At 41.7% G+C, this 19,211-nt stretch overlaps 1 protein-coding gene and 1 long non-coding RNA gene across 3 annotated transcripts in view; both read left to right on the top strand.

Annotated features, from left to right (window-relative positions):
• The window catches only part of ska1 (spindle and kinetochore associated complex subunit 1), an 81,844-nt gene that overhangs the window by 42,074 nt on the left and 20,559 nt on the right, over nucleotides 1–19,211 (top strand). Inside the window, exons 4-5 of one of the 2 annotated variants that reach the window (XM_033635743.2) lie at nucleotides 13,877–13,971; nucleotides 16,057–16,194. In XM_033635743.2, coding sequence (XP_033491634.1) covers nucleotides 13,877–13,971; nucleotides 16,057–16,194 — 233 coding nt within the window. The remainder of the gene's footprint in view (nucleotides 1–13,876; nucleotides 13,972–16,056; nucleotides 16,195–19,211) is intronic. The other variant, XM_078168278.1, reaches the window with a different exon arrangement.
• On the top strand, nucleotides 2,394–7,286 carry LOC144463555 (uncharacterized). Its single transcript, XR_013491657.1, has 3 exons — nucleotides 2,394–4,309; nucleotides 4,561–4,691; nucleotides 5,731–7,286. It is a non-coding gene; the product is annotated as an uncharacterized LOC144463555 (long non-coding RNA).

Here is a 19,211-nt window from a genome sequence, read left to right as displayed (position 1 = left end):
CTCTCTTTCTTGTGTGTGTGTGTGTGTGTGTGTGTGTGTTAGTGGATGTGAGTGTGTGTGTTTGTGTGTGTTCATCTCTCTCATGCTCTATTTAGATACCACTGACTAATATGTATAGCCTATATTCCTGCCCGGCTTGACACATTCGCTCGCGGCTTGCGCAGAAAATAGACCAGACGCCGAAACAATCGCTGCAGCGCCGGCGATGGAGCTGCGCTGCGCGGCTGGTGTGGATGACACTAGTTAACATCGGTTAACATGGGCGCCGAAAGGAAACTGGCTTCGCTTCGAGGCTATTCGCAGCACTTCCGCGTCCAGTGTGGCCCTGGCGTAAGTTCAGGGTTGAATCTGATCCTATAACAAGCACCACCCACTGGCCAATCAGCTGTTCAGAAAAAAATGACTCCGCTGACAGAAATACAGCCCAGTCATGATGGGAAGTTTAATTTATTTGATTGATTTTGATTTGAAAGTTTATTTTGAACATTAAAAAAGAAAAGAAAGAACAACAACAGACAATGAAAAGATTGTTCAAAAAGGAGTGGAAAGAAGTCGAAATTTCATCCCACCCCTTCATAAGAAAGAAACTGATAATTTGCGGACACCATTAATTAGTGCCAACTTTTTTTTTTTTTTGTCGGAGGAAATGATCCCTGTTAAAGATAATGGGCCTTATTGACAGCTTTGCTGCTGGCAACGTGGAAAGTAGTGTCATGTCTACACTTCATGGTGTTTGAGGGATTTTCCTTTTTGTTTTTTAAAGAGGGAGACTAGGTATATTTTTGCGCAGCTGTTAATTTCTAACACAGCTCAGTATCAGGATGATTTTATTCAGATTGATGATTATTATTTGTTTTGTCTTGATTTTTCTCTCTCTCATCCTCTGTTTCTTCTTTTCTTACCCATTTTGTTTTCCTTCTCTATCATGTGATTTCATTGATGTTTTGACAGGGGAATTTCTTTGATAAGCTTTTAGTGGCTTCTAACCTCTCCGGCACTTTTCTTTTTTTAATCTTGTAAATTTTATATTGTCTGTTTTTAACATTATGTGCAAATTAGGGATTTAACGATTACCGATATTACGGTAAATCTCGGGTAAATTTTTACACGGTAAGAATCACCGTTTATGTTTAAATTAATTGCATTATCATGGTGGATTATCAGGATATGTAACAACAGCCTCGTTCAAGTCTTGCGATGCAGGCGCTGCGTGAATGCGTAGCATGTATAAACACAAAGAATGAAAACATGGTGGAAGGTGGTGATAGCGGCACTCAGGACATTTCCCCCCCAACTAAACACACAAAGTCTGAGGTCTGGGCGTACTTTGGGTTTCTGAAGAATGCCAAGGGACAGCTGGTGGAGGACAACTATCCTGTGTGCAGAACATGCAGAAAGAAAGTTGCTGCGAAGGGTAGCAACACTACAAACCTGCTGGCTCATCTCCGTGTCCGTCATCCACAGCTTTACAGTCAATGCAAGTTATGCAATGCAAACGTCAGTTATTGTGTGAGGGACTTCGGTTTTACTAAGATTGTCATAATGTGTAACTCTTGACGTATACGGGACATTTGAGCCGTATCTGTCCTTCTTAACGGCGACTAGGTTTTCCGTTTTCGTTTAAGACACTTAGGAGCTAATACTAGCTGAGTAGCTAATAGCCGTATTAGCAGCTGTGTTGCTAAGTGTTTCAAAATGAAACGGAGCTGAAAACACAGAGCGGAGCCGACAGAATATAAACCGACGTAATGTAACACTAATTGAGATCAACTATGATTGAATCACTATGATTATGGTTATTATATGGCGAGCTAGAATCGATATAGATGCCAGTCATGCTTTCTTGACATAAGCTCAAGGAAACAACATAAAACACTGCCGTGTTAACCTTTAACCGAGAGCCTTAATGGGGGCTTTCGGTTTTATAAGGTTAATTAAATTCACTGCTCACAGTCTTGACCTAGCCTTGGACCAAGGTGTAATGCTGTGTAATGATGACCATTGCCCTTAGGGTTTTTTTGGTTTCTCCTGCACATTTGTGATATCTATTCTATATATTGTATGTTTTTTGTTCTACTCTTGCATTGTTTTGTCTTCTATATATTTTTCCTCTCGTGCTAATAAATAAATAATATATAAATTGTTTACTTATTTTGCTGACTGTTAAAATGCAGCAGACAAATAAGCTTTGTTCCTGTAATTTGTTTACATATTTTGTTCATTTAAAATAAATTTTTCTGTTGCTGTGCCAATCCCTTGCCCCTTTAATGTGAAAGTTTCATTTTAATATAAGATTTTGGCTGTTAACATTTTAGTATGATAAGGAAGTTACAGGATTTAGTGAAGTTATTTTAATGTATCTATTTTTTGGACATTTTACAGCACTTAAAAAATTTCGCAATATTATCGTTTACCATGATAATTTGGTCACTATAATCGAGATACCAAATTTTCCATATCGTTACATCCCTAGTGCAAATAAACTTATCTAAACTAAAATTAAACATTATTCATCCCGTTATGTGTTGCCACGCATGTTTCCTCCTCCTGCAGCTGCCACGGTGTTGGTCTTTTCTGTAATGCTTTTCTCCTCCTCATATTTTAGTAGAATTAATCTCTGATCCTCACGAGAAATACTTTTTTTTCCCTCCCATACGACGCTCTGTGAGGGCGCTCAGTGACGCTCAGTGACGCTGCGCTTCTCTCATGATTGTGATTGGTCCACTGCATGCGTGTTCATGGCTCTTGATTAAGCAACCCTGGGTTGGGTCCCCGAGTTGATATCCAGCGTCGTGATACCGATTATCCTGATTGCCATTGTTAGGGTTAGTCAACCCAGGAAAGGATGATCTCACTTTGTGATACGGGCCCCTGGCCATTGTTGTTGTTTTGATTCCTCTGATCTTTTATTACCGATTTTGTAAAAATAACGTGATCGGCGCCGATACGGATCGGGACATCCCTAGTTACAAGGTTAACATTACTCCTCTTATATGTACTATTTGCCAAATGTTGACTTGTATTTAATTAGCTACCGTCACTAAAATTACTTTAATATTTATCTCTAAAATTTACCTCAAATTATTCAAGCTAACGTTGTTAGCGGTGATTTACCACGGCAAACAGGATGCAATGTTCAGTCAGGCTGCAGGTGTAGGGTGGCATACATAGTGTCCTCTGGCTCCCCCTCGCTCCCTTACAGCTCTACCCTCTCATCCAAAAAAACAAAAACAAAATTGCATGTCTGGCTCCAGATGTCCAACATGGCAACGGCCAAAATGCCAAACTCCTAGCTTCAAAACGGCAGCCCACAAACCAATGGGTGATGTCACTGAGGCTGCGTCCATTATTTTTTCGCCTTTTTTGGAGGGTACGAGCAAAACACGCCAGTTGCTCTGTTGTTGGCTGCATAAACCTACACAGATGCATTTTTTTTTTTTTACTCCTTTCATCTGAGGATCGGAGGACCCAGTGGATTAATTTTATTTTTGATGGATTGTACTTACAACAACTGCTTAAGTGTTGCATGTGTGTGCTCACCATTTTACTTCAGACTGTTTTCTCACCGAGAGCCAGTACAAAGCAGAATATGCCACATTTATGAAAATAAAGTATGGATCGGTATCGACTGTTCGTGACCCAACTTTACACGAGGAAGCTGTAAGTTTCACCATTTTCTGTTGCTTTAATGTATATAGCGTGACGCCCTGTTGAATGTATTGTTAGCATGGCAGCTAATGTGGCTAACATTAGTTTCCAGTATAGACTAATGCGCTGAAGTAAATAATATTAGGGGACATTCTAGAGAAACTGTGTGAACGTCAGCCTTGTTTGAAGCTAACTTTATTGTCATAGTTGTTATTAGGATGCCTATAACTACTTTTAGGGTGCTTTCTGTGTAACTTTGTATTGCTAAGTAACATCAAGCTCAGCTGTTGTTATGGACGCTCCGTCCGCGTAGTCCCCACTAACGTGTGTCTGTCTGTTACTGCTGCATGTTAGTCTGCTTGATAGATATGCCCCGTGATACTTTCATGAAGTTAAATTGTATGTAATTCTTCTGCTTGGTATTGTTGTGTAACTGTGATTAGCACCACACTGCTGAGTATATCATACCTGATACCTGTCTGCAAAGTCAAGCCGATGAGGCTGCATTCAGACCAAACATAGACTTTGCACAGTGTAGTGTAGGTGTTTGGGCTTGTCTATTAGTGCTTTCAGAAAATAATGTTTTATCTCTCTGATTCAATGGTTTTAGCATTGATATCAACATTTATGTTCACACACAGCACCTGCAGGGAACGTCTAGGTAAGTGCAGAGTTACAGGGAATATGTGAAATGGGGAAGGAAATGCATTTTATTTTTTTGTATTTTGCACATGTAAAATTAATGTCACCACACTGTTTACACTGTAAGTGAAATGTAAGTTGTAAGTTGTATGTAACCCATGTCTTTATGTAATTTAATACATTTGTTGCTATCAAATTTGCACTGCTTGTAACTGTTGCCATAATTATGCATTTGAGAAGATGTTGATGTAACCTGTTTGCTCTATACAGGCCAGCACATCAAGCGCATCCATACAGTTTGCTGCAACAGGGGATGTTGCATGCCAGACAGACCCACTGGAATCATGTACTGTAGGCACAGTTATCCTTGAGGACTCTGCAGCCTCACATGAGAAATACAGGTGTGTAGTCACCTATAGTACATCTACCTATTGCCAGGCTTTAATACTTTCACTTGGAATGTAAAGCCCCATTTTCACTGAGCAGTACAGTACGGTTCAGTTCAGTTCGGTACGGTACGCTTTTTTTCCGTTTCTGCTGTGAAAAGTTGTGGATGGTACTGAACTGTTCCGTATCACCCCCATTTTTGGTACCCCTTCTGTTGGGGTAACTAGCACTAAGATCTGTTATTAAAAGGAGGAGCTGCGAACACTGCAGTCCGTTGATTGGTCAGTAGCGGATGGTCACTCTGCTCAGGGCTGAATTGTGGCTGGTTTTTTAGGCTTATGTAACCACTGCTCATACCGTGGCAGGTTTTACATACATCAATAAACTATGACTATAAAATGAAAGGATGTTTTGCTGATTCTTGAAGAAGCTGTAGTCTGAAAAAAAACCCAAAACTTGTAATGTTACTCAATGTATGAGCAGACAACGTGAATCAATCAACACACTGTGACAACTTTGATCATATGACATTGACTTTTAGTAATGAGTGGATCTTCAGGTGTTTATATATATTAGTATTGACTGGGTTATGTGAACTGCATATATTCTAATCCTCACTCGAAGAAAAAAACAGCATCACAGAGCGCTATTCCTATGGGCAACACTAAACTTGCCTTAGAAGGACTGAATGCACAAACCTGCTATTTTTAAATATCACATCCAGAGAGACTCTCATTGCAGCCTGTTTTATTTTGTTCGGAGCCTGTGTGCAACCCTGTCCTGTGGACAATAAACGAGGTGCAGACTCTGTGTTACTGGTAATGAGGAAATACAGTGAGAGCTGGATGGAGCCCTGAGTGACAATAACCCCACCCACATTTAAGGGTACTGTTTGCGGTTGAAACGCTAGAGTCTAGATACCATGTTTGAAGGGTTACTTTTGCTTCCAAAGGTACCATACCGAAAGTGTTTGGTAGAAATTGGGCTTAATATTACTCTGTGTTTATGTGTCACATTGTTAGTTTTCTTAATAAAAGTTATATTTGGTTACAGGTGTCCAGGTTACTGTGTCCTCGAGGATTTTGGCGTCGCTACCTCTGCAGATCCTCTCTTTTTTATCAACACCAATAAAGTGACTTTCAAAGAGATCTTGGAGGAGGAGGAGGAGGAGGATTCATTGCAGGGCAGCTTCACAAGGGCTAGATGCTACCTATGACCCTGCAGACTCTGTCTCATGCATCATGCACTCATGCATGTTGATCTTCTGTTGTAGTTCAGGCTCGTGCTAAATTTTGTTAATTTATACTGACTTGTTCATTTTTGTTTTTTTCACTGGCGGGATTGTTTTTGTAAAAGATCAACCTCCTTGTAAAGTGCAGTACAGTTAACTGCACTGCAAATGACGACTTGAACATTATAACCTCTATGACAATATACAGGTGTTTGATGATGTGTAAAGTTAAAAGGAGGCAACAGTACAAAAAAAAAATCGACTTCATAAAAATAATGAATTAAATGTTTTAAAAAGTGTCGAATGTAGGAGGGTATTTCGATACAGACTTTCAGTCAGTGTTTTGTAAACAAAAATAATGTAAATAAAATCTTAAACACAAAAAATACAGTAAAAACATCAACCATATAAAAATAATAAATTAGATAAAGTGTCCAATGTCAGGAGGTATTAAGAAACTAGGTATTAAAGGGCCAGTGTGTAAAATGGGTTGAAAACAGTGACATCAGTGGTCAAATTCTAGATTGCAGGGCTCACTCGCTCACCCCTCCCGTCGGGTAAATGACGGTGGCCTCGTAGGGATAAAAAGCCTTGCACACAAGTTTTTTAGGAGTAGGTCTATCTAGCGACGAGGTGAATGTTTATTTAGAAATCTAAGCCATGTTACGATATTGTAATGAATCCCTCACGAGCAGGAGACCAGAGGAGCGTTTGGGAAAAAGGCCCGTTTATTTGAGCACTCCAGAAACTCAGGTAACACTCCAGGGTGTAAAAGACTCTGTCCCAAACTCTGACTCTTCTGGCGTAACACACACACTCCATAACACACAACACTCGTTTACCATACCGAGTGGGAACCCCCCTCCCCTCTCTGCTCCACCAATCTCCAGCCCGCACACTGATTGACAGCGTAGCCGGTAAACAGAGCTCAGCTGTTTATTTAGCCTAGCGATATCTCCGGACTATAGTAGCTGCAATGGACGACTTTGAACGCGATTTTGAAGAGTTTCTTGTAGCGGACACAGACCCAGAGCCATACCTGTTTGAGCCGGAGCATACAGATGAGGAACTCCATGTGTTTGATGCTGAGCGGGCGAGAAGAGAGGCTGAATGCACAGAATGGGAGAGAGAGTGCATCACAAGGAGTGAAGTTGCGTCTTCTTTTCCTCACAGATTACGGTTCGGGTTCATTCTCTCCTGTTGCGTGGTAAGTGTGGTCCATTTGCAAACTTTATAACTAAAAAAAACTTTTCACTACTCTCTATCCACGAACTACTAACACTCTCTGCTGTTTCCTCCTCCTTCTTCCTTCCTTGCGCTGTCTTCGTTGGTTCATTCATACACGCAAAATGCGTTTTCTGGCTGGCTGGATTGTCTGCTCGGGCTGCCTTACACACATATATATATATATATATATATATATATATATATATATATATATATATATATATATATATATATATATCAGTACAGGCCAAAAGTTTGGACACACCTTCTCATTCAATGCGTTTTCTTTATTTTCATGACTATTTACATTGTAGATTCTCACTGAAGGCATCAAAACTATGAATGAACACATGTGGAGTTATGTACTTAACAAAAAAAGGTGAAATAACTGAAAACATGTTTTATATTCTAGTTTCTTCAAAATAGCCACCCTTTGCTCTGATTACTGCTTTGCACACTCTTGGTATTCTCTGGATGAGCTTCAAGAGGTAGTCACCTGAAATGGTTTCCACTTCACAGGTGTGCCTTATCAGGGTTAATTAGTGGAATTTCTTGCTTTATCAATGGGGTTGGGACCATCAGTTGTGTTGTGCAGAAGTCAGGTTAATACACAGCCGACAGCCCTATTGGACAACTGTTAAAATTCATATTATGGCAAGAACCAATCAGCTAACTAAAGAAAAACGAGTGGCCATCATTACTTTAAGAAATGAAGGTCAGTCAGTCCGGAAAATTGCAGAAACTTTAAATGTGTCCCCAAGTGGAGTCGCAAAAACCATCAAGCGCTACAACGAAACTGGCACACATGAGGACCGACCCAGGAAAGGAAGACCAAGAGTCACCTCTGCTTCTGAGTTCATCCGAGTCACCAGCCTCAGAAATCGCAAGTTAACAGCAGCTCAGATCAGAGACCAGATGAATGCCACACAGAGTTCTAGCAGCAGACCCATCTCTAGAACAACTGTTAAGAGGAGACTGCGCGAATCAGGCCTTCATGGTCAAATAGCTGCTAGGAAACCACTGCTAAGGAGAGGCAACAAGCAGAAGAGATTTGTTTGGGCCAAGAAACACAAGGAATGGACATTAGACCAGTGGAAATCTGTGCTTTGGTCTGATGAGTCCAAATTTGAGATCTTTGCTTCCAACCGCCGTGTCTTTGTGAGACGCAGAAAAGGTGAACGGATGGATTCCACATGCCTGGTTCCCACTGTGAAGCATGGAGGAGGAGGTGTGATGGTGTGGGGGTGTTTTGCTGGTGACACTGTTGGGGATTTATTCAAAATTGAAGGCACACTGAACCAGCATGGCTACCACAGCATCCTGCAGCGACATGCCATCCCATCCGGTTTGCGTTTAGTTGGACGATCATTTATTTTTCAACAGGACAATGACCCCAAACACACCTCCAGGCTGTGTAAGGGCTATTTGACCAAGAAGGAGAGTGATGGAGTGCTGCGGCAGATGACCTGGCCTCCACAGTCACCGGACCTGAACCCAATCGAGATGGTTTGGGGTGAGCTGGACCGCAGAGTGAAGGCAAAGGGGCCAACAAGTGCTAAACACCTCTGGGAACTCCTTCAAGACTGTTGGAAAACCATTTCAGGTGACTACCTCTTGAAGCTCATGGAGAGAATGCCAAGAGTGTGCAAAGCAGTAATCAGAGCAAAGGGTTGCTATTTTGAAGAAACTAGAATATAAAACATGTTTTCAGTTATTTCACCTTTTTTTGTTAAGTACATAACTCCACATGTGTTCATTCATAGTTTTGATGCCTTCAGTGAGAATCTACAATGTAAATAGTCATGAAAATAAAGAAAACGCATTGAATGAGATGGTGTGTCCAAACTTTTGGCCTGTACTGTATATATATATATATATAAAAGCATAATTATAAGGCTACGAAAACCAAACGAATTTTATTTTATAGCGATTATACACTTGTATAAACATATTAATGGGTAGAATATTCAGATTCAGATTCAGATTGACAATAAACCATGCCAAATATTACACACTGGCCCTTTAAGAAATTAAAATGTGTAAACTAAATGTGTTTTATCAAACAGGGTATGTGGCTGAGACGGTGGACCAAAAAGGTCTCACCTGACCTGACGCTGTACACAGATGCTGTGTTGGCCATCCCCATTCCAGAGGACTTCACTGCACAGTTCTAAAACCCATGTAGTGGCTTTGGGCGTCAGGAACCACTGTGCAGATGCATAGGACCACACCGGCTGGAATGACTACCTGGACTCTGTGACCAAGGAAGCTCCAGCACCAGTTCACAAAGCTCCTGTAGGCTAGATACCTGTAACAATTACAACAATTGGACAGGAAATTTAGTGTTCAAAACATTTATCTCTGGTGTGTGTCATACTTTGTTATAAAGATTTGGTGTATCCTACAGTTTTTTATCGCTGGTTATAAGTGCGTTATTTCAATAAATACTTGACCGTTTGTAAAGAAATGACTCCTGTAAATTCATATGCACACTGTCTGCTGATGTAACTCAAAAAACATTTAAACAAATTTATTTGGGGGGGGTTACTACATTTGTGGTGTGTTGTTACCATTGTAATATTATGCCCACTGAAGTAAAGGAAGACTGCATAACATCTTTGATTTAGATTGAAGCATAAAACATAATTTACTGATGTATTCCTCTCAGCTGTAGAGGACCATAATGAGCATGGTATATGTTAATAATTATAATAATAATAATAATAATACATTTTATTTATAGAGTGCTTTTCAAGGTACTCAAAGACGCTTTACATTGGTTAAATCAATCATAAAATAGACTACAATAAAATACACACATCATTCACACATTTAAAGCTCTGGAGAAGGCCCTGTCGCCTTCCCCAGAGGTTGGCATCAGAGAGGCAGAGGCCGTGGGAAGGAGTGTGGCGGTGGAATATAGTGAGGTAGGAGGGGGCCTGGTTTTCGAGGGCCTTATTAATGAGGAGAAGGACTTTGAATTGGATGCGTTGTGGGGAAGGGAGCCAGTAGAGTTCCTTAAGGACAGGGGTGATCTGATTGCGGGATCGGGAATTGGTGAGCAGACGGGCATTACCATAAAGAATGCTGTTAATGTGGAAGAGGGCAGTACTGGTGATGTGATTGACGTGTCTTTCAAATGAGAAGTTGGTATTTGAAAATGACTTTGAGGTTGTGAATGTGTGGGGAGAAATGCAGAGTGGAATTGTCAATGGTGAGGCAGAAGTTGAGAGGTATTGGTGAGGGATTTGGGACCGATGATGATAATGTCAGATTTTTCACAGTTCAGTTTAAGGAAGTTGGCTTGCATCCAGGACCTGATACCGTTGAGGCAGGTGGTTGGCTGCGAATGATGTTGCCAAGGGGGAGCATGTAAAGGATGAATAGGAGGGGACCAAGCACCCAACCCTGGGGGACACCTTGGGACAGAGGAGCAAGGGAGAAAGTGCAGTTAATATTGATGAACAGATGTCAATTTGTGAGGTATGACCTTAGTCAGGAGAGGGCAGCACTGGCGAGGGAAGGTTCGAGACAGGAAATGAGAATTGTGTGGTTGATTGTGTCAAAGGCTGTTGTAAGGTCGAAAAGGATGAGAATTGAGAGGTGACCAGAGTCTGAGGCAAGGAGGAGCTCGTTGGTGACTTTGAGGAGGGTGGGTTCTGTGCTGTGCTGTGAGCGGAAGCCAGATTGCAATGGTTCAAACAGGTTGTTGGTGGAGAGGTGGGTTTTAAGTTGAGAGGCAACAGCACATTCCAGTATTTTTGACAGAAAGGGGAGATGTGAGATGGGTCGGAAATTACTCATGTCATCAGGATCAAGTCCAGGTTTTTTGAGGACAGGGGTCACAGCTGAGGACAGGTTGCTGTAGATGGAGTCAGTTCTTGTCTGGAAAAATTAAAGGAAATTGTTACACTTGTCAACTGGAATGATGTGGAGGTGTTGTCATAGGGTTTGTGAAATTTGTTTATGTTGGAGAAGAGAGACTTGGGATTGGTGGAGCCAGAGTGTATGAGCTGTGAGTAGTAGGTGGACTGGGCTGTAGTGAGAGTAGTTTTGTATTTCTGAAGATAGTCTGTATAGGCTTTGAGATGCAATGTCAAACCGTTTTTTTTTTGTTTTGGAGAGTCTTTTGAGCTGGAGTGTACAGGACTTCATTTGGTGGACTTTAGGAGTATACCAGGGGGCTGAGTATGTGAATGAAACTGTTTTAGTTTTTAGGGGAGCTAGTTGAGACAGGTGGAGAGTATGTCATTGTAGATAATGGTTGTGACTAAGGGAGTAGGACTAGAGAGTTTGAAGGCGATGTGTTCACATCAATTAGTGGCAGGAATGGGGAGGGTGTTTTTTTTTTTAATGTCCTTTCTATAAACAGTGGCAACACCACCGCCTTGCCCCTCAAGGCGAGGTTGATCAATGCATGTGTATCCTGTGGGAGTGGTCTGATTGAGTGAGAAATATTCCAGGGGTTTGTGCCAGGTTTCAGTGAGACGGGAAATCCAGGTTATTATCAGTGATACATTAATTCTGAATGAGGCTTTTGTTGTTAAGTGAGCAGGTGTTAGGCAAGGCCAGTTTCAGGTGACGTTGCTTCATGATAGTTTGTGAGGACTGAGGAAGGGGACGTAGATTGGACAGATTCAGTTGTTGTTGTTTGTTGTGATGATGTAATGAGGAAGTTGGTGTGCACCAGGACCACAGATATGGAATGGAGTAAGGGGACGTGAAGTTATATGTATACACACACGGCCAGAGCCTCTGTGTGGAAGACGGCTTCTGCGATGTATTCCAGCTTTTATTAGAAAGTCCATGCAGTCAGGACGCTGGTGGTTGTAGTAGAGTCGGAGCTCTGTGGCGGAGTACTTGGCGGCATGGTCCAGTCAGGGAACACTAGCACAAGGCTTGCATTAACTTGCAGCCAAGGGCCGGATGTCCAGGAAAGGAGAAGCGATATGCCCAAGACCATCCATGGGGTAATCCACAGCATAGCAGCTGCAGCACACTAACAGTCTGGAGAGGAGAAGAGGTAGCCCCGTGGGGCTACCGGTCTGTTAGCCTTGTGATCCTGCTTGGAAAGTGACGGCCAGCATGGTGGTGTGGTGGCTAGCAGAGGGGAGCATCCAGAGTACGACTGGGCTAGCCACACCGGGACGAAAAGATCCCGGCGGGAAAAGCAGGAGGGCTTGTGCTGGCCAGCGATGCAGTTAGGCAGAAGCTGGAGAAATTACAGCTCCAGTAGCAGGATGATGAAGCCACGCTGTGAATAAGTCCCAGGTGGGAGCTCCTTGGGAGGTAAAACTTTCAGCTGATCTTTAGATGCAAGTCCAGTTAAAGTGCTTGTCTGGATAGGCGGATGACGGGTAGCTTGTATTCACGGAATCACAGGACAGTTAACCAAGCTATAAAATCAGATGCAAAGATTAAACGCCAAAACCGCAAAACTTTTCAGATCAGAGACAGAGTAGTAGCCAGAATGTGTCAGCGTCCGCCATCTTGAATCTTTGTGAGGACTGTTGTAGGCGTTCTGTAGAGAGAACACATTCAGGGAAAGGCTCCAACCCACAATGGTCTACCATACATGGTAGCTCTTCCTCGATCTCCCGTAGCTGTCTGGTAACCTACAGTGAATTACAAATGCTAAATACTATGTTATCTTATAAATGCAACATGTAATCAAGACAAATTAGTTGTATTAGTTTTGCTATTGAGAATGCTAGCTGTGGTATCTCCAAGATATTTTCAGTTTCCACAGGAGCACATATCCAAAATATATAGAAAAATGGGAACATTTCACCAAAAGATAAAGCTTGTGAAATTCAAAAAATTAACAGTCAGTGGACATGCTGAGGTGGATAAAAAGTGAGCTTGGCAAAATATCAAGTGCATATAATATAGGTAATTAATACGAAGTAACTTATTGCATATAATGCGATAATGGAGAACAGTGCAGTGTACAAAACACTGCAAACAGCCTCGTCCTTTGAAAACTGACTAAAGATTAATAATGCTGACAGACATGTTATGCTGAATTACAGTGGTGTAAGTTCATTGTTATATACAAAATAGATGACTATATACAGGAAGCAGTTATGATGAGCAACTCTAACATCGGCCGTATCTATACAGCCACGCAAATATCATAACCTGCTGCTGGCCCAGAAGGCTAAGCTCAAGATACACCTTCTTCCAGAGATGGGCGTGCTCAGACACAGTTCATTTGCATTTAAAGCTATAGACACAGAAACAGCATTTTCTGAGCAGGGTTGAAACAGAGGGGTTTATAGGCATGCTGAAATCCAGGGCTGGGGTGGATTTTTAGCAAGAAACTATAAAGACATGTTTCAGGGAACTCTATAACCTATATGAACATGTAGAAAAGGAGTATAATATTTGCCTTTAAACTGCTCTTATTAAAGAATAGTGACAAAGTATGTAGTGAACTGGACTTGTCTTTGCTCTGTGCTGCAGAAAGAAGAAGAAAATCCGCACACTGAATTAGAGCTCCCAGTAAGTTTTTAATGACTAAAAAAGCAACGTTTCGACCCAAATGGTCTTCCTCAGGCAACTTCAAAAGAATTTTCTTCTTCTTTCTGCATGGACCCCCATTATCCAGCACCTGACCTAAAGCAGGATTGAATGTGCGCACAACTACTCTGTCTTTGCTCTGTGCTGGACAGAATCTGTAATGTCTCTGAATGACACCAAACATACTTAATGACAGTGAGAACCTTGTTTGTATTTCAGGAACTTGAGGAGTCATTCCAGAAGGATTTTAAGGACATCCAGCACATTAAGGAAAACATTCCTGCTCACATGCTCAGGAAGAAAGGCCCAGTAAAGTAAGGACACGAATATGATACTTTATTTGCTTGATGCTTTCCAATTGAACACTGGCCTAGTGGCCTTTTCGTATTTTAACGGCCGACCATATTTTTGACCAGTTAAGCATGTCAGTCTTTAGGTTAATTTTGCTGCTCTTCACTTAACTGCACTGTGCACCACCTGGGTCTGGTGGAGCAAGCTAGTGGCGACACTTATTTGGTGATTCCCACCATAACGCCATCCCTACCCAACAGCGTTGCTCTGGAAACACCGTGCCCAACCTCTGGTCTCTGAGCACCTTAATTTTGAGCTGCAAAACCTCTTTAGCATTGAATGTATCACTGTTAGCACCATAAGCAGCATCAGCACAGCCAGAGGTGCCAACACTGTTAGCACCATAAGCAGCATCAGCACAGCCAGGTTTACCAACAGTTAACAATGCTAAAGAAATTTTGCGGTTCAAAATGAAGCTGTTTACTCACTGGGGCTATATGGGGAGAGACGGGAGGATGGACACAGTGTGGTTTTTTTGCTTGTTTTATTTTGTTTTGACGATTCACGTGTCCTAATTTTTAATACCGTGCTAATCCTAACGTACAATACCCTGCCAATCCTAATGCACAATACAGTGCTAATTCTAATGTAAAATACTGTGCAGGGTTCAACACTAAGGTTTTTTTTTTTTTTTTTCACTTGCCCGGTCGGGCAAGTTGGTCAAAGATCTACTTGCCCGAAGTCAGTTTTTACTTGCCCTAAAAAAAAATGTTTACTTTAAGCGGCTATCAATTAACAAAGACTGCAGTTATTTTTATGTTATGTAATCTTTATTCACACTGTATTTATTAATTAAAACAACATATGTCATGTATTGTAGCTTAATTCCTACACAAATATGACAGTGTCAGGGCTTAAAGTGAAAAATTTGTCAATCATTCTCCGTCTATAATTTTGCGCCCTACTTGAGCCATGCCCACCTCTATTTATTTTTCACTCCTCTCTCCAGTTCTGCTGTATTAACACCTGGTTTAATATATTTTGCTTCCATCTCTCTGCCCTGCTTTAATCTACTTCAACGCTACTTAGCTCTCTCTCTACTCTACCAGTAGACTACCACAGCCACCTGTTGCACAAAACGCACATAGCAGTGTTTCCCCTAGGATGGAGTTGTAGCAGTGGAGGTGAAGCACACTCATGAAAAATAATTTTCACATACGTGAAACTTTTTTGTATGCTTGCAAAGCACAGCCTGCTGGGATGTTTCTATGTATCTGCTGGCACCAGAAGGGCTCTTTTGGACTAAGTATGTGCACAGTATGAGCAGGTGAAATGTCTGTCTAGCTTACATATGAGGTGTCTCAAGATTTAGGAACATACAATTGTATTGAATATAATAAATGTAAAAAGTCACTTGACATGCTGCTGTTTTGTGCTATGACCTATTTAAGTGTTGGAAGTTGTTATTTACGTGACAACGCCTGAACGCAACACAAGCTCAGCATGAGTGCCGTGCTGCGCTGCTGTGCGAGCAGCTGTTTGTGCGTAATCAGTCTGTCAATGGTTATTTAGGCTACACACTGTCCATAACAATAACTTTGTCAGCTGACAAACAGCACCAGGCTTGGGGTCAGGTTCGGTCAGCGTGCTCACCTGTGTATGGCGGAACTCCGCCGTGCGCGATACAGAGATCAGAGGAGAATTGTTAACGCGTGACCATGTAGAGACAGAAATGACACGATGACATAACACCATAAATAGTATATTGTTATGTTATTATATGAAGCGTCTGTCGTGCAAAATAATATCAATGGGGGCTGTGGGCAGGACATTGTTACGTGTGCCTGTGACTTCAGGCAGAGAGACCGCTGCATCAGAGCCGAAGGAGCACGTTTTAAAATACATTTATTTTATCAATTAGTTATTAACTTTTACTATTTTTAGCAACTTGCCCGATCGGGCAAGTGAGTTGTTAGTTTACATGCCTGACCTTGAGTTTTACTTGCCCCGGGCAATCGGGCAATCCTTATTGTTGAGCCCTGCCGTGCTAATAGAAAACAATCTTCAGGTCTGTCTGACTGATGTTTAATGTTCCTCTCATCTCTCAGTGGAAGTGAACCTGTAATGAACCAGAATGAAGCAGCCGATGTCAAGCCAGCCCAGCTGGAAAATGTCAAAAAGACCATAAAGAACTTCATCAGACATATGGAGTTCATCACTGTGTCAGAGTTTGAGAACATCCCTCAGTAAGTACTGTCCCTCACTAATACCCAACATACAGTGGTGGAAAAAAGTTTTCGGACACCCCATGCATTTGTGAAATATTGCATTAAGAATCACTCTTAGGTCTTCAAGTGCAATTTCTTTTAGTACAGTCACAGCCAAAATACTAAATAAATCCTAAAAAAGCCATTAAAAACTTAAAATTGATTGGTTCCATAAAAATACATAAGAAATTTTGAGTATTGGGTCATTTTGGTACCAGTGATGAAGGTCGTTCTTTTTATTAAAAGACACAATTTTTGTTGCCAAGCTTCGTGTCTACATAAAGCCAGCACATTTGAAAGTTCTTCAGACACAAAAATGGCTAAAACAAGGAACCTAACGCAGGAAACACGCCTGAAGATAAAGATTCTCAGCCAGGAAGGGTACAGCTGCCGCCAGATAGCCAGGAAGTGCAGATGCAGTCCTTCAGCAGTTGGATACACTCTGCAGAAATACAGACGAACCAACAGCTTGGAAGACAAACCAAGATCTGGGCGTCCAAGGGTTTCTTCAGCAAGAAATGACCGCATCCTGATCTGCATGTGCAGGCAAAACTGCCGAATGACATCACAGAAGCTTCAGCAGCAGTGGTCAAACCAAACTGGTGTCCAGTGTTCCACCCACACTGTACGTGGCCGACTTTTAGATCATGGCTTAAGGTCCTACAAGGCTATCAAGAAGCCCCTGATCAATGAGAGACAGAGGTTAGCCCGGCGTCGTTGGGCCCAGGCACGAAGAACTGGACAGCCAGGAATTGGAAGAAGATTTTGTGGTCAGATGAGTCCAGTTTCCAGCTTTATCTTCCTCCTACTAATGTGAGGGTACGCAGAAGGCCAGGCGAAGCATTATCTCCAGCATGTACAGTACCTACTGTCAAGCATGGTGGAGGCAGTATCATGGTTTGGGGATGCATGAGTGCTGCTGGTGTTGGTCATCTCACTGTCTGTGATGGCACATTGAACTCTACCAAGTATTGTACCATTCTCGAAACCCACATGCTCCCTTCTGCGCGTGCACTGTTCCGTCAAGGTAAAAACTGGATGTTTCAACAAGATAATGCCCCTTGCCACACATCCAAGGCCAGTAGAACTTGGCTGCAGGAGCTCAGGAGCACAGTATCCAGGTCTTAGAGTGGCCAGCTCAATCCCCGGACATGAGCCCCATTGAAAATCTGTGGTAGATTATCAAAAGGTCTGTTTCAAAGCATAAACCAAAGAATTTAGAAGAATTAAAAGCAGTAATTCAAGAAGAATGGGACAAGATTACCCCTCAACAGTGTGAAAGGCTCGTGGGGAACATGCCAGCCAGGATTAGAGCTCTACTACGTGCCAATGGCAGAACTACTAAATATTAATTTGATGATGTGATGGTTTATTTATTTTTTGTTCAGTTTTGAACACATTCTCTGTTATTTGTTGACTTTGATACCGACAATGTTGAGAACTGACATATTGAAACTGTCAAGAATTTAGTTTTGTTAGTTCTTGTAAACAATAAACAAAAAAATATAATTTGTATTTGTTTGTATCTGTCTAATGCAGCCACACCTTTTGAAACACAAAAAAGATTTTTCCACAAATATTTCATGATAATATTTGAGATTGTGTAAAATTTTAAAGGTGTCCGAAAACTTTTTTCCACCACTGTAGATACTGACTGATATTGTTCACTATGATTTTGGGACATACTGTTATAGTGCAGCAACAATTTGCTACCGGCCACTTTATAAGTTACACCTGTTCAACTGTTTGTTAACGCAAATAGCTAATTAGCCTATCATGACAGAAACTCAATGCATTTAGCTATGTAGGCATGGTCAAGATTACCTACTGAAGTTCAGATCAAGCATAGTGGTAAGGAAAGGTGAAACTGCTGATCTACTGGGATTTTCACACGCAGCCATCTCTAGGTTTTACAGAGGGTGTTCCAAAAAAGAGAAAATATCAATGTATTCAAGATGATAGAAAGTCAACAGTAACTCAAATAACCACTTGTTACAACCAAGATATATAGAAGACCATCTCTGAAGGAACAACACGTTGAACCTTGAAGCAGATGAGCTACAGCAGCAGAAGACCACACAGGGTGCCACTCCTGTCAGCTTAGAACAGGTTTCACGGAGTGTGGAGGCGGTGACCACGTAAAGTTCAAACCACAACCCACAAAATGCTGTGCTGTCACGGCAATGTTACACAACATTGCTGTGCGTGCGCGAGCACGTCTTCCTCCGGAGGAGAATAAAGGAGAGGATGATGATGACGACGACGATGGTGTCAACCCCCCGCCTGAACACCATGAAGCATCATACCACGCCGGTTTTCAGACAAGGCAAAACATCAACATTTTTGTTGAGTTCCTGTTTTGTTTTTTGTTTTTTTCCCTTCACTTTCCCTTTGCAAACAGTCCATGTCCCACTGTCAAAGCATCACAATAACCCTTTATTTCTCCCCACAATAAGCCCACTATCATAAAGTGTGGCACCCCAATTCCTTTTTAAAAACATTTAGCCAATAAAATGTAAGGTGGCCAAGATAGGCAAAACTAGCCGACATATATTTGAGGGAGACAAAACATGATGGCTAAGGGGTTGAGTCTGTCAGCTTTAACAAGGGGAATCATGAGTAGGGATGGGAATAGAGAACTGGTTCCTGTCAAGAACCGGTTCCAACTGGTTCAATTCATCGACATGATTAGCCTTTATGCTTAACGATTCCCTTATTGATTCTTTTCATTACGCTGAATCTTTACATCGATGATGCACGTCACACTCGTTAAAGGGGATTTATGGTTGTGCGCAGACCCTACACACATAGCCTATGTACGTCACTTATGCCGTTGTGAGCATTTTTAATTCTGCAGTGGTGTGTCTGTGTCACTCTGCAGTTACACCTCCAAAACACTAGTCGACAGCAGAGGTTTCTGTGAAGTGCTGTTAAGTTTTGTTGATTCAAAACACACATTAAACATGGCTTAATAGAGACAATTTGAAAAACATGTA

The sequence above is a fragment of the Epinephelus lanceolatus genome, chromosome 5, assembly GCF_041903045.1.
Source record: "Epinephelus lanceolatus isolate andai-2023 chromosome 5, ASM4190304v1, whole genome shotgun sequence".
NCBI lineage: Eukaryota > Metazoa > Chordata > Actinopteri > Perciformes > Serranidae > Epinephelus > Epinephelus lanceolatus.
This window is presented reverse-complemented; position numbering and strand designations above follow the sequence as displayed.